Here is a 15,063-nt window from a genome sequence, read left to right as displayed (position 1 = left end):
CGCTCACCGCCGGACGCAGGACCCAAGCCCCAGGTCCAGGGGGGCGCTGATCTGATCACGCAGAGTGGGGGGGTGGGGAGCCCACCATGGCCTCCTCAGGAACGTGCTTCTCCTCGCCAGCCTCCGGTCTGCGTGAAGTCTCCACGCGCCCCCACGCGGCCTGGGACACCGGCCTCCGTCCGCCAGCCTCCTCCCGGAAGCCTCTTCCTGGCCCTGGCCGCAGCAGGCTCTCCAGGACAGCCGCAAAGGACCCAACTCCAGCTCCCCAGGGCCCCGTGCGCCCACGGTCTGCCGCCAGGCAGGGCCGGCTCCACCTCCCTCCGACAAGACCTTGTGTGTGGCTGACATTTATTAGGTTTCCAGTGAGAAGCTCAAGAAAATACAGTAACAGGGTGTGCAGGGACGGACTTGGCGCCGGGGCCCAGGCCCACGGAGCTACAATCTCCAGGGAGCCGTGGAGGCGAGCCGGCGCTCTACGTGGGGCCCTCGCTGCTCTCCCCTCCGCCAGGCCTGCCCCGCGGCTTCCGCGGCCTCCCTCCCTCCCGTGCGGCCGGCAAGGAATACATGGATGCATACAGGACTTGGAGCTAGCTGGGCGCCTGGGTGTGGTGAGCATGCAAGGTCGCCGGTTCACGCTTATAAATAAAAGTCAAAGTTGAGGTCGCACTTCCCCATCTTTTGTTTGTACACCAGGTCGAACTTCTCGTTCATGGACACGGTGAAGATGTCTTTCCACAGCCCCACGCGCCCTGCGACACAGACCATGGCACAGTCAGCGCCTGCTGCGGGCCGGTGGCTTCCAGACACAGGGAGCCCAGGCCCTGCGGGGCTCCAGATCTACCCGTGGGCCTCCGGGTCTATCCACGAACCTCCAGATCTACCCGTGGGCCTCCGGGTCTATCCACGGACCTCCAGATCTACCCGTGGGCCTCCGGGTCTATCCACGGACCTCCAGATCTACCCGTGGGCCTCCAGATCTACCCGCGGGCCTCCGGACCTACCCGTGGGCCTCTGGATCTACCCATGGGCCTCCAGATCTACCCGTGGGCCTCCAGATCTACCCACGGACCTCTAGATCTACCCATGGACCTCTAGATCTACCCGTGGGCCTCTAGATCTATCCGTGAGCCTCCAGATCTATCCGTGGGCCTCCAGATCTACCCGTGGGCCTCCAGATCTATCCATGGGTGCCCTTCAACCTGTCCCAAGGGAGAGGATGGGCCACCTGTGCTACAGGCCAGCAATCTCTGGAAGCCCACCACATGGAAAGACTTGGAGAATGTCCCTGAGAACACAAGGGTTGGCCCTGCCAGTGTGTGTGTGTGCACATGTGTGTGCTCGGGCACATGTGTGCTTGTGCATGGCACGTGTGTGTGTGCTCTGCCGTCTCATGCTCTGGCACGGGTGTGTGCGCAAGCACGTGTGCCTGCTGGCATTGGGCGGAACTGTGGTCAGGGACTCGCTCACTGTTCACACTGAGCCCCGGGAGAACGTGAAGAAGAAAACAATTCACCCCAGGGCACAACACCTGGGCGGGCAGAAAACCCTCCAGACAAGGCCAAGGGTGGAGAGTTCTGGAAGCCTGCACTGGAATACTTGGGGAGCCTTCAAAGCAAATGAAACGCTTAGGACAACGCGAGCAGGGAGAGCACCCAGCTCCCCTGGGAGTGCGTGTGTGCCGCACGCCCCCCAGTCGGGAGTGGGGGCTCGGCTCCGCACGGCTGGCTCTCACTGTGAAGCGGCTCCCCAGCGGCCCCTCCCGCAGCAGCTCCGTCCCACCCTTGTCCCGCGGCCCCGGCCGGGTCAGCCTGGCTGAAGGCTACACCCTGGCAGGGCAGGGATTTCTCTGTGGTAACGAGGAGAGGCTGGCAGGGGCAGACAGAAAGGAGAGCAACCCGTTCTTGCTTCCCTCGCACGCACCGAGGGGACAGAACGAGCCCACTCCAGACCGACCACGCTGGAAACACAGTTTCCCCTGGTCGCGGGTCTCCGCTGAGCGCCGGTGGAAGCCGCCACCCACCTGGTTTAGGATTGGCACTCAAGACAATGTATGGTGTGGTAAGAACCAAACGTAAGCAATGCGGCTGGCTCCCCAGCCCCGCACGCTCCCCGCCCCGGGGGTGTCATCCGAGCAAAGCGGCGGCGTGCTACAAGGAAACAGAACCACAGAACTGCAATGAAGCAACCAAGGCGGGGGGCGGGGGCGCAGACACCCCGGGAGCACGCGGGACCTCTGTGTCCCCACAAGGGTCCCGCGGCTCGTCAGCACACCCATGCGCACGCACGTACGCGTGCACACACACACACACACACACACACACAGAGGGGTGCGGGGGGGCATCATGGCAAAAACAAAACACAGCAAACACAAATGAAAAAAATGGCAAATAAATTTTAAATGATAAATACTTGTGGAAACACAGGCAGGAAATGCGTGGTAGGGAATTCTGGGATTCTGGTAACTTCTTCCCGCGGGAGCAGACGGGGCCCGGCACGCCTAGCCCACCACAGGAAGGACAGGCGGCCGAGCCAGCTCCTGTCTTCCCCAGGCTGCAGAAGATGGATCCATCGTTCTGGAACCTTCCCTCAAGCTTCCTCCCCCTGCAGGTTTCCAGTTCATCCCGCTGCGGGCTCCAGCTCCTACCACACTGTCCGCGCTCACCAGAGGGGCCCCTGAACGCCCCGGCCTGGGACTCACCGGGACCGCGGTGCTGAGGCCCCCCACTGAGGCAGGCACCTCCGGGACGGTCTGCACACCCGCTGCCGCCTGGGCCAGCTCCCCGGCCCTGCCTGCCCTGCCCCTGCCGCCCGCCCTGAGCCGCCCGTACTGGGCGAACGAAGAGGAGGGTCTCCTCACCCGGGGGCCCTTTCCCTGCCCTCGCCCCCACTCCAGCTCGCTCTGCTGCCCGCTCCCTGCCCTCTCCCCCACGCCGGGTCACTCTCCTGCGTGCCAGCCGGGGGCAGAGAAACCTCTGGGCAGCCCCGTGCTTGGCGTGGGCCTGCGCGCTGGGGCACCGGCCGCCGCCATGGGGAAGGACGCTGCCCAGCGCTTGGCTTCCCCCAAGCCGACCCCATCCCCTGGAGTGCCGAGCTCCCGGTGAGGGCGGGCGGCACGCTGCGGGGCCATCCACGGGCACCGGCGGAGGACACAGGCCCCTGGGGCAGGCAGGGGGCGAGACAGGGCCCGGCACTCACCCCGGCCCACGGGCAGGGCCTCGGCGTTGCAGCACTGGTCCACCAGCTGGTGGCAGTGCTCGATGAGGGCCTCCAGCTGGGCCTTGTCGCAGGCCACGCCCAGGAATCTGGCCAGCTGCTCCACCATGCTCACCAGGTCCTGGGGACAGAGGAGCCCGTCAGCGCGGCGCCCCGCGCCCCGCCCGCCCGGCCGCACGCACGCACACCGGCCGGGACCGCGCGGGCCACCGCACACGCCTCTGGTGGGACCTGCTCAGGCCCCCGGTGGAGGCTGGAGGGTGAAGAAAGGGTCCAAGCAGGAGTGGAACTCAAACAGCCCTGGAGATGGAGAGGAGCGGGCGGCAAGGAGCAGGGAGGCGGGGCCGAGGAGCAGGGAGGCGGGGCCGAGGAGCAGGGAGGCGGGGCCGAGGAGCAGGGAGGCGGGGCCGAGGAGCAGGGAGGCGGGGCCGAGGAGCAGGGAGGCGGGGCCGAGGCGCAGGGAGGCGGGGCCGAGGCGCAGGGAGGCGGGGCCGAGGCGCAGGGAGGCGGGGCCGAGGCGCAGGGAGGCGGGGCCGAGGAGCAGGGAGGCGGGGCCGAGGAGCCGCTCCGTGGTGGGGCAGACCACGAGTGCCACCCCAGCCCGGGAAGCGAGCCAGCGCCCACCTCCGCACAGCAGGGCGGCCAGAAGCCCCCTCAGCCCCTCAGTGTGGGACCGGCGGGCCGCCCCAGCCCTGCCGCTTAGGGGCGCCTTGGCTCTTCACACGCCTCCGGGCACCGGCCACTTCCTCCTCCCCAGGGAGCTCCCATCCCCGCTGGGAGCCCTCGAACCTGGCGGCGCTACCCACGTAACTGCTTCTGCTCCCCAGTGGTTTGACACTGAAGCGATGTTGCCACCAAGTCAGCCAACGCTCAGAAGAACCTGCCCCCCAGGTGCCCGGGCGGTGTGTGCCGGGCGGAGCCGCCTGCTCCTCCCCGGCCTACAGTGTGTGCCGGGCGGGGCTGCACCAGTCCTGGGCGGTGGCAGGCTCCACTTCATGCCACAGGGCATCGGGGTACACAGTGGACACAGTGGACAGGCACACACCCTGTGCCAACACCAGCTTAGAGCAGGCCAAGTAAACAGAGGCACTGACGTCCACCAAGGAATGGGGGACACAGCAACCTGACACAGGGCCACCCCAAAAACAACACGTGGGGAGCACCCAGCAGCAGATCAACAATTAGCAACCACGACAAATTCGAATGGCATAAGAAAAAAGGCCACGCCCGCCACACTGATGATGGACAGGGAAGGCCACGCCCACCACTGATGGGCAGGGAAGGCCACGCCCACCACACTGAGGATGCAGGGAAAGACCACGCCCACCACACTGAGGATGCAGGGAAGGCCCCGCCCACCACACTGAGGATGGACAGGGAAAGGCCACGCCCACCACACTGAGGATGGACAGGGAAGGCCACGCCCACCACGCTGAGGATGGACAGGGAAAGGCCACGCCCTGCTAGATTATGGCCTCACTCTGGACACTGCACCTAAGGACCCAACCCCGCCGCAGCTCACCCAGAGAACTTCATACTACAAGGGATAAAACAGACCAGGAGGGCTGGGCAGGGCACACGCCTGTGGCCCACGCTACGTGGGAAGCTAGGGACGGGAAGGCTGCAGTTCCGTCCTGGAGCCTGCCTCGACAGAAGCCGCTGGGTAGCAGGTGCGCCTGTTACCTCAAGCGCCACCATGAAACCTAACTGCACTGAGGTCCAGGCACACACGGACAAGCAACAAGACCGTGTCCCAGAAACAGGAAGAAAAATGGCGCCCCAACGGTGGAGGAATGGCTCAGCAATAAGAGTGCCTGCCTAGCAAATGAGAGGCCCTGAGTTCAAATCCCATCCATGCTGTAAAAGGAAAAAGCTACCAGCACTAATATTGTGGTCTTTTTATAAAATACCCACATGGGCGGCCCCCGGGGGCAGACGCCATTTCAGGAGGTTCAGGGAACTTCGGGAGATGAAGCCGGGCTGGAAAAGAGGTCACTAGAGGCGTGCCCTTGAACATTACACCCGGCCTCCATTACTCACCCGTCCCGGCCTCCATCCCCCCCACTCTCTGCCTCCGTCCCCCTCCACTCTGCCTCCATCCCCCCCACTCCTGGCCTCCATCCCCCCCACTCCTGGCCTCCATTCCCCCCACTCCCGGCCTCCGTCCCCCCCCTTGGCCTCCGTCCTTCCCACTCTCTGCCTCCAACCCCCCCCCCGCTCCTGGCCTCCGTCCCCCCACCTCCCGCTCCCGGCCCCCATTCCCCCCTCTCCCAGCCTCTGTCCCCGCTGACTCACAGCCTCCGTCCCCCCACTCACGGCCTCGGTCCCCCCCACACTCACGGCCTCCGTTCCCCCCACTCCTGGCCTCCGTGCCCCCCCACTCCCAGCCTCCGTCCCCCCTGACTCACAGCCTGTCCCCCCCACACCCAGCCTCCATCTCCCCCACACTCCCAGCCTCCGTCTCCCCTCCCAGCCTCCGCCCCCCCACTCTCTGCCTCTGTTCCCCCCCCACTCCCGGCCTCCGCCCCCCCCACCTCCGTCCCCCTCACTCCGGGCCTCATGTCCACCCTGTAGCAGCGCCCCCTCCCCACGGCTGCCCCGCCGTGGTGCCCCGGGCAGGGACTGAGGACTGGGACCCCGGGGCCCCGAGCTGGACGAACCCCCTCGCGGAGCTTGTCTCCGTCAGGGCCTTGGGCACAGGGGGCCACACAGCAGGCCAGGGAGAGCAAGGTCGGGACGGCAGCACCCCCGGCCAGAACCTTCCAGACCTGCGTGGTGGCTACCCCCACGCCACAGGTCAACCCTGGCAATCTGCACGCTGCGAGTCGAGCGCACAGACGTCGACCGATGGCTGGGCAGGCCCTGGTCGACGGGCACGGAGACGGGAAGGCGGGGTTTCCGCTGTGCCGTCCCTCCGGGTCAGCGTGGGGACGGAGGCGCGCCCCACGGCGGCGGCCGTCCGTCTGTCCGGCAGAGGGCCGCACGAAGGCTCCCGGCGCAGGGAGGGCGGCCGGCACTCACTCACCCGGTGCATGTCTTCGTACTTGAGGAAGAGGACGTTGGCATCCAGGCGGTGCTCCCAGAACTCCTGCACGTGCTCGAACCAGGAGCCGTAGCCCACTGCGGAGACAGGACGCGTGAGCGCGGCCAGGCCCTGCGGCCCGGGCGCCTCCTCCAGGGACGCCGTGGTGACTAGGGAAGCACGGGCACGCTGCCTGGTGCGCCCTGCTCCCCCCGTGCCCTGCCCCTGCCCTCCCCGCCCCCGCCCGCCTGCGTCTGACATCCCCCCCCCCCCCATCCCTCCCGAGGCCGCTGATGGCCACACCCGGCCGCGCCTCCCTGGCTACTCGCAGCAGCGACCTGCGGACGCTGTGGGTTCTGGCCCCATCTCCCCTGCACCGAGCCCAGGCTGGAGGGCGGGTGGGCGAGGGCTGCGCAGGTCCACAGCCCGCCCGGCCTCCCCCTGCCCTGGGGTCCCATACACTTCCGCCTGTGGGATCCAAGTCCCAGCCCTGGGCCGCCCCTCCCCCCCGGAGGGCCGGGGCCCGTGTGGCCGGGCACGGGGCACCCGCAGGCGAGGGGCAGGGCAGGGCACTCACGCTTGTCGTTCATAAACCTCCGGCAGAACTCCTGGAAGGTGCCGCGGTAGCTCATGGTGCGCAGCGAGCGGTGGAACTGGTAGTAGGACACCACCAGGTCCTTGGGGTTCCGGGCCATGTAGATGACCTGTGGGCACAGCCCTGCTGGCTCCGTGCACCCCTCCTCGCCGCGGGTCGGCGCCCCTCGCCCCGCCCAGGACACGCGCACGCGCACCTCACCGTCACTCGTCCCCCAGAACTACGACCCCATCACCAGGGGCGGGAGGGGCCTGTGTGCCACTGGGAAGGGAGGGCCAGCGGCCTCAAACACACAGCAGGGGGGGACCGGGGAGCAGCGCGCGGAGCCCAGCGTGGACAGGGCTGGCCCGCCCCGGGAGGCGGCACCCAGGCTGGTGGGCAGCCCAGCCCGGGCCTGACACTCTTGGCGCCCAGGGCCTGGGCGTGGGGGCCGGGCGGGTTACCTTGGAGTCCCCGTTGTGGAGGTCGGAAGGCAGGAAGCGGTAGGGAAGGTGGCTCTTGATGAGGCGGGGGGACGTCAGTTCCTGCCGGCAGAGGGGAGCCCCTGAGACCTGGCGCGGCTTCACCGGCCCACGCGGGACGCGGCACATCCCCTGACCAACGTCCCTCACGGCCACGGGGCGGGCTCAGGCCGGGGAGTGGCTGGTTTGGGCTCAGGGGCCGAGAACGGCGCAGCAGGGCAAGGCCCCCCCAGAAGGCCTGTGGGGCGCAGTGGGGCTCACAGAGCAGCTCGGCCCCATCCAGACATCTTGCTGCCTCCACCACCCCCGCCTGCCCCACGGGGCTGACCCTGTCAGGTGTCCAGCTCCCCACCCTCTGCTCAGAGACACCCCCCCGGGGGGGCCCTGGGACCACAGGCTCGCCCAGCCCACGGCTCCCTCTGCGTGTCCTGGAGCCAGGGGCTCAGCCACATGATGACCATGTGACTGCCTTCAACCTCCCGTGACGCGGCGACCCACGCCTCAGTTCACTGCTGCAACCCCCAACTGCGTGGGGGGCAGTGTGGCTGGGCGGGGGTGCACCGGGAGCCCGGATGGGAGGAGGCACTCGGGGGTGTCCAGGGGAGAGCCTGAGCCCCCGCCGGGCCTCCAGCCTCCCTCTGCATCCGTTATTCTCCAGGTCAGAGCCGGCTCTCAACCTAGGCTGCCCTGGACTGTGCCCCTCCTCCTTGTGCTTCCCTGGGGATGATGGGTAATCACAGCCCTCAGCCCCTGGTCCAGACGAAGTCTCTGGAACGTTTTGCCCGGGCTGGCCTTGAACTGGGATCCCCCTGACTCCTCAGTAGCTAGCGTTGACAGTCTTGAGCCACCACACTCAGACGCATCCCGTTCCCGATACCCGGTGCTCACCGAGCGTCCTCCCCCACGCCCGTCGTGGAGAGGAGCCCGCCGGGGCCCGCAGGGAGGGCGGGCACACGCACCTTGATGATATCCAGGCCCGGCTGCGGGTACTCCAGCACGGGCAGCTGCTCGTCAATGTTCATCAGGCCGATCTCGTCGGGGTCGGCCCCCTGGCTGACCAGGTAGACCACCTCCTGCAGCAGGCTGGTGCCTGGAAGGGAAGCAGGAACGGTGCTCAGAGAACGCCAGGCCCACCGCCACACCGGGGTGACCTTGCGGCTCTGCACGGGGTTCAGAGGCTCCGGGGAGCAAGTCATCTCGCTCACGTCTAGTGCACGCCTCACCTGCGCCACCCCACCCCCCCCACCGCCCGGGGACAGGGTGGCAGCTGCCACTCGGGGCTCAGGGGCAGCCGCCTGCAGGGACAGCAAACGGACCCCAGGCCCTCTGCTCACCCGCCCGGGCCTCTTCCCGGCAGGCCTTCGGGAGGGAGAGCCGTCTACCGGCGCAGGGCAGCCGGGAGGCGGTGGCTCCGTGGGAGGCTTGGCTCAAGAGCGTGCAGGCTGGGCGGCGTGGGAGCGACGGAGCGCATGTGTGGCCGCACTTGGCCACAGACAAACCTCGCCTCTGCCCACAGTGCGCCCAGGACTGCAGCCTGAACCCACGGGCACGGCCACGCCACCGTAAGGCCCACAGACCCCCAAACAGCAGCGCCGTCTGGGCAGGGTCCCGTGGGCTTGGGACAGGCGCTGTGGGAGACAGCGCGCTGCAGACTCGGCCCCGGGCCCTGCCGAGGCCTGCACCCACACACGGCCCTGAAAACATCCCCACCGTCTGCCTCTCCTCCTGCCAAGGGGGGCCAGCAGGAGGCCTGAGCACTCCACACTTGCCAGCGGCAGGAGGAACAGGGACAAGGACGGGGCCCAGGCCACACAGAGGCTCAGTCCTGGGACCCGAGGGCTGGCCAGGCGGGAGTCAGACGGAAAGCCAGGAGCAAGGCCGCTCCGCCAGCCAGCTCTGTCCCCAGAGCCCATGCGGTCATGTTCTCAGCACCCTGGACAGCTCCCACGGTCCGTAGCTCCCGGTAGGAACTGGAACCAGGCTGCGCTGGAGCCTGGCAGGCAGTATCATGCACCGAAGTCACACCGCAGCCTAGTTGTTGTTTCGCAGGGGGTGGGGGTGGGGTCCTGGGCATGGAGTCCTCATGTCCCTGGGCCCTGGGCACTGTCACTGAGCCATCGGGCTCAAGGCAAGTGCTCTGCCACTTAAGCCACAGCTCCGCTCCCCGCCTTTTTGATGGTTAACTGGAGGTGAGTCTCATACTTTCCTGCCCCAGCTGGCTTCTGATCTCGATCCTCAGAGCTCAGCCTTCTGCACAGCTAGGATTACAGGGGAGAGCCACCCGCGCCCGGGACACTGTCTTATGGGGTGCGTAACAGAAGATGCGCAGTCTCAGGCTGGGGGCAAGGCTGGGTGCTCACACACCTTGTCCCCACATGGGCGAGGCCCCGGGTTCCGGTCCTTTCCTCACCCTGTCCCACTCCTCAGAACCCAAAAGCCCCTGGTGACTCTTCCGGCCTCCGATTTCTACACATTTAATTGACATCATCATGGCAATGACCTATGTCACATGGGCTAACCTTGGGCTAAGGGAGCTAAGGACAGAGCCAAGGGGCCTCCCCTAACCGGGCTCCTGTCCGCTGGCGTGGCTCGGCTTGGCACTTCCTGGAGGCCAACCCTGCAGTGACGACATGTCCCGCCCGGTGTCCTGTTGCCTCCGGCTCACAAAGCCCCTGTGTGGCTGAGACCTGCTGCCCCCAGGGCATTCACAGGGTCCCCTTGTCCTCCCAACACGCCCCGGGCCCCCCAGGGCTGACACGGTGGATGACACCCAGTGGTTCTGCCGTGATGAAAGCTTAGCTTCATAAGCTAGGCACAGGAAAACGTCAAGTGGTCCGTCTCCCGGCTCTGCTGGTGAGCCCCTTGTGCCCACTGAAAGCGCCCCATGGCTGTTACCCCCGGGCTGCTTCTGCCTTGAGGCTCTGCTCGCCTGCCATAGGGTCCCTCGTGTTCATGCGTGCCGTGGGCCTCCTGCACCCCCTCAGGTGAACTCTGGGAGTCTGGCTCTGTGGGTCGGAGTAGTCATTACGATCATGTAATCGACGTTAAGTGACAAACCGTCTTAAACGCTCAGTTATGCTATAGGAGGCCCTCCTCTAGAACCCAGACCCCCCCCTAGAACCCAGACCCCCCCAGAACCCAGGCCCTCCCTAGAACCCTTTGCTAGAACCCAGACCTCCCCCCTAGAACCCAGACCTCCCCTAGACCTCCCTATAGAACCCAGACCTCCCCCCTAGAACCCAGACCTCCCCCTAGAACCCAGACCCCCCCCAGAACCCAGGCCCTCCCTAGAACCCAGGCCCTCCCCCTAGAAGCCAGGTCCTCCCCTAGAGCCCTCTGCTAGAACCCAGACCTCCCCCCTAGAACCCAGACCTCCCCCTAGAAGCCATGCCCACCTCTAGAACCTATACCTCCACCCAGGAGCCAGCCCCCCCTCCCCTGTGGAAGCCAGGCCCTCCCCTGGAAGCCAGGGAACAAGACACCCACACTGCCCACCTGAGGAGGGATGATTGGAGTGGACAGGAAAATGCCTCTGGGGAACAGGGCTGCAAGGCCTCACACAGGGGGTGAAGCCAGCACAGAGACCAACCCTGAGGAAAGCTAGCTCAGGGCGGGGTCACCAAGGAGACCAGAGCAATAAGAGAACAAAGCAGCCCAACTAGAAAACCCAGGTCCCAGGCCGCGGGCTGGGGTGGAGGGCACTGGGGGCACGCGGGCCCCCCACAGCCTCCCCTGCTGCGCAGAGCCCGGCCAGGAGCCTGACACACGGGCCCTGCAACCCAGGAAAGGCAGGAAGACATGGCCTGCCTGTCGGGCAACCACCCGACCCACACAGCCAGACTCCCAGAGTTCACCTGAGGGGGTGCAGAAGGCCCACGGCATGCATGAACACGCGGGACCCTATGGCAGGCGAGCAGAGCCTCAAGGCAGAAGCAGCCGGGGGTAACAGCCATGGGGCGCTTTCAGTGGGCACAAGGGGCTCACCAGCGGAGCCGGGAGACGGACCACAGCATTGCCCGCGAGAAAAGAGAGGACATCGGAGCGGAACGCTCCAGCGCGGGACACCTCAAAAGCAAAGGGAACAAGGCAGAAGAAATATTTGAAGAGATAATGAGTAAGATGTTCTTCCAAAACAAGAGCACCAAACCAGACCTAAGACTGTCCCAGAATTAAATAAAAATTCCTAGGCCCATATTTATTCAAAGCACAAAAACAAAAACCACAAAAAAACAAAGGCAGAGAAAACATCTGCAGGCAGAGGTAAAAGTCAGGTAGCCAGGAAGCAGCCTCAGCTACCCACACTGGGAGAGATGCGAGGAGGGGTGGGGAGGAGGGGGGAGGGGGGGAGAGGAGGGCCAGGAGGAGGGACGGGGAGAGGTGAGGGTTGGAGGACATCAGATACTGGGGCATACGGGAAGGGAAGAGGAAAGGGACTTACTGGCCTACAGAGCCTGGTCCTGTTGGCTCATCTGCCCCATTCAGCCACCTCCATGGGGCTGGAAAGCAGGGAGGGGCAAGTGGTCAAGTGGCCACTCAACAGGGGCGGGCCAAGAAGGCGGAAGGCCCCTTGACGGCCAGGAGGAGCCGCGTCAGACCAGAGCTTGCTCTCAAGGCTACTTGCAGCCCAGAGTGTATGAGGAGGCCCTGCGGGGCTTGGCGCGCTCGGGGCTCTGGGGACTGCAGCCGGACCGCCTGGGGGAGGGGCACCGGGAAGAATCAGGAAGGCCACAGGCTGCCTGAGGACCCACGGAGAACACACACGGCCGGGGATGGGAGGGAGGGGCATGCTCCCAAGCCCGCCCCAACGTGTTAGCAAGGAAGCAGAAGGCGGGCAGCCTCTGCCCACCAAACCCAGGTGGAGCAGTGACAATCGCGCTCACCCAGGGAGGGATGGCCTGCCTGCGACACAAAACCCAAGGCTCCAGCCACAGGGAGAGGCGACTGCCAGTCCTGTCTACCGGCCCAGGCACCAGCCCCAGCCGTGACCCTCTCCAGAGCAGACCACGCCCTCCCTAGGGCAGAACCGGCGCCGCTGGAGGGTCCTCAGCCAGGGACAGCACCAGCAAGGATCTGTGTCAGCCACTGGACAGGCCCTCGTTGCCCTCGTTCATCCTCAGGCCACATGTGGGGTGGGGGTGGGGGGGTGGCAGTGTCTCCTCCCTCTAGTAAAGCCACATGTCACTGTCACCTGCACACGGACACCCAACTGGGGACCAACCCGGGGCTGAGTTAAACCCAGGGCTTCCGACTACAAGCCAGGCCCTCAATCCGGGCATCTGCCAGGCTCTTGCTCAGAAGGAAAACAGGGACAGGGAGTGACGGGCAGGGCGAGGAGAGGGGAGGAACTTCCCAAAGGCATCGCCAAACCTGGGAGAGTTTCAGTGGTCCTGAGCCACTCTGGGAACACCGTTCCTCCCTCCTGGGAGCAGCAGACACCTCCAGGCAGGGGAAAGATGGCCACAGACCAGGAGGCCCGACCAGCCCTGGCCTCTGTCACTCAGCAGCTAGCCTGCCTGTGTGGGGACTTTAGAAAAGAATAAAAAAGAGCTAGATGGGGCTGGGGATATAGCCTAGTGGCAAGAGTGCCTGCCTCATATACACGAGGCCCTAGGTTCGATTCCCCAGCACCACATATACAGAAAACGGCCAGAAGCGGCGCTGTGGCTCAAGTGGCAGAGTGCTAGCCTTGAGCGGGAAGAAGCCAGGGACAGTGCTCAGGCCCTGAGTCCAAGGCCCAGGACTGGCCAAAAAAAAAAAAAAAAAAAAAAAAAAAAAAAAAAAGAGCTAGATGGGGCACATGCTTAAAATCCCAGCCACTCGGGTGAAGACAGGAAGAACATTTTGGTCAAAGGTCGCCCTGGCAAAAGCTCAAGACCCTCTGTGAAAAACAAACCAAAAGCAAAAGGACTAGAGTGTAGCTCAAGTGGTGCAGTACTCATCTGGCACGCACAAGGCCTTGAGTTCAACCCTTTGTGGAGCAGTCAGTAAATAAAGGCACAAGAGCCCCCTGCAAGTTAAAACGAACACGCTTTGAGCCCTCAGTACTAGACACTCTAAACTGAAGACACCTCGGCCATCTCTGAGAGCTCCAGGGTGCGTGTGTGCGTGTGTGTGTGTGTGTCCCATAGCCACAAGTGCCATCACTTGCAAGCTGTGACTTCACATGAAGGAAACAAGAGGTGCAGGGGACCCCCGGGGTGCAGAGCCCTCACCCAAGTCCGCACGTCACTGACTCCCACAGCCTGGGTCCCACTGGGGAGGCTACAGGGAGGTGGGGCTGTGTCAGCCCCAGAGCCCTGGGGGCCCGCTGTTCCGGATGGCTCCACAGGGTGAGGGGTAAGGGGACCTGGTACACAGCTGGCCACCACGGGTGTCTGCCCCACAAGGAAAGAGCGGTGGGGACTTGCTAGGAAAACAGCTGGGACATGTGTCTCTCTGCCCTTAGAGGGCACCCGTTACAAACATGAAGCCATCGCCAGTAATTTAGAAAAGTCCCTCGCAATGACCCCCACCCAGTGCCCAGGAAGCTCCTGGCAGAATGTGCCAGGCCCTCTCCCACAGGGTATACCTAACCTCCTCCACAGGTCCCAAGGCCAGGCCAGGCCAGCACCGCCGGGCAGGAGGCACAACACCAAGCCACCAGGCCCACCCCGCCTGGGTCGCCCCGCCCCATCCAGAGAGAGGGCTGCCAATTCCACGACGCCCCAATATCAAAGCAGCACGGCAGAACAAACTATGGGTACCCACAGCCACTCTGGAGAACTAAGAACTCCCACCCTGTGTGCAACAGAGGACTCCCCACCCCGTGCCAACACAGAACTCCCCACCCGTGTCCCCCACAGAACTCCCCACCCGCGTCCCAGGGTTCATGCCTGGGCAATCTTGGCCTCGGCCAGGGCAGCCTTCCTCTGCTCCCTCTCCCCCACGGTGGGGTCAGCTCGCCCACTCTGTCGTCACCCCGCGCTCCCGCCCTTCCGCTCGTTCCCACGGCCGGCGCAGGTGCAGCCCCCCGCCGCAGGGGCACCATGCCTGGATCCTGCCACCCTGGGGTCCAGCAGGGCCTCCGGCCACCGCCCCCGGGCCCACTGGAGCCCCGGGGGCCCCCCCACGGAGAGCCCCTTGGCCCCCCGTGCAGAGGCCGGCGGCGGCGGCGGGGACCCCGCGGCACGGCCTCCCCGCACCGGCTGCCCACTGGGCCCCGCGGCCAGCCGCCTTCGGGGCCGCACGCTGGGGCTGCCCCGGACTCGGTCTCCCCCAGACCCCGGCGGCGGCGGCGGGAGGGCCCGGGGCGCGCGGAGGCCGGGCGGGGCCGCCCTTCCCCAGGCCGCGGCGGGGCGGCCCGGCCTCCACCGCAGGCGGCCGCTCACCCGCTGTGTGACCTTGGGCAGCCGCCGCCCGTCTCTGGGCCTCGGTGCGGGGAAGCGCGGCGCCCCGGGCCTGCCGCCGGGGGTCGGGGCCGTCCTGGGCCGGCAGCCCGGGGCGCCGCCCCGCAGGGTCCCCCGCCCAAGGTCACGCGGCGGCGGGCAGGGAGGGGCCCGGGGCTGGCCGGACCCCGCCCCCGCCCCGCGCCGCCCCTGCCCCGGCTCACCGGACTTGGGGTAGGTGACGATCCACACGTCGCTGGGCCGCACCGGGAAGTTGGCGATCTCCTCCATCTTCCCGCGGCAGAAGGGCGGCAGCCGCACGCCGTGGAACTCGAAGTACTTGCTCTCGAACTCGCCCGGGGTGCTGGGGGTCTCGGCCTCGCTCTCCGCCATGCCGCCGCCCGCCCG

The 15,063-nt window shown here is 66.1% G+C and overlaps 1 protein-coding gene across 1 annotated transcript; it reads right to left on the bottom strand.

Moving 5' to 3' along the window:
* Nucleotides 1–558: 558 nt before the first annotated feature.
* Sult4a1 (sulfotransferase family 4A member 1) lies at nucleotides 559–15,063 on the bottom strand. Its single transcript, XM_048349312.1, has 7 exons — nucleotides 14,880–15,063; nucleotides 8,251–8,381; nucleotides 7,274–7,354; nucleotides 6,813–6,939; nucleotides 6,239–6,333; nucleotides 3,196–3,334; nucleotides 559–749 (listed from the first exon to the last, which is right to left on the bottom strand). Exons 1-7 carry the CDS (start codon nucleotides 15,046–15,048, stop codon nucleotides 637–639), a joined length of 855 nt encoding a protein of 284 aa, XP_048205269.1. The 5' UTR covers nucleotides 15,049–15,063; the 3' UTR covers nucleotides 559–636.

Source organism: Perognathus longimembris, chromosome 1 (genome assembly GCF_023159225.1).
Source record: "Perognathus longimembris pacificus isolate PPM17 chromosome 1, ASM2315922v1, whole genome shotgun sequence".
NCBI classification, from domain to species: domain Eukaryota; kingdom Metazoa; phylum Chordata; class Mammalia; order Rodentia; family Heteromyidae; genus Perognathus; species Perognathus longimembris.
This window is presented reverse-complemented; position numbering and strand designations above follow the sequence as displayed.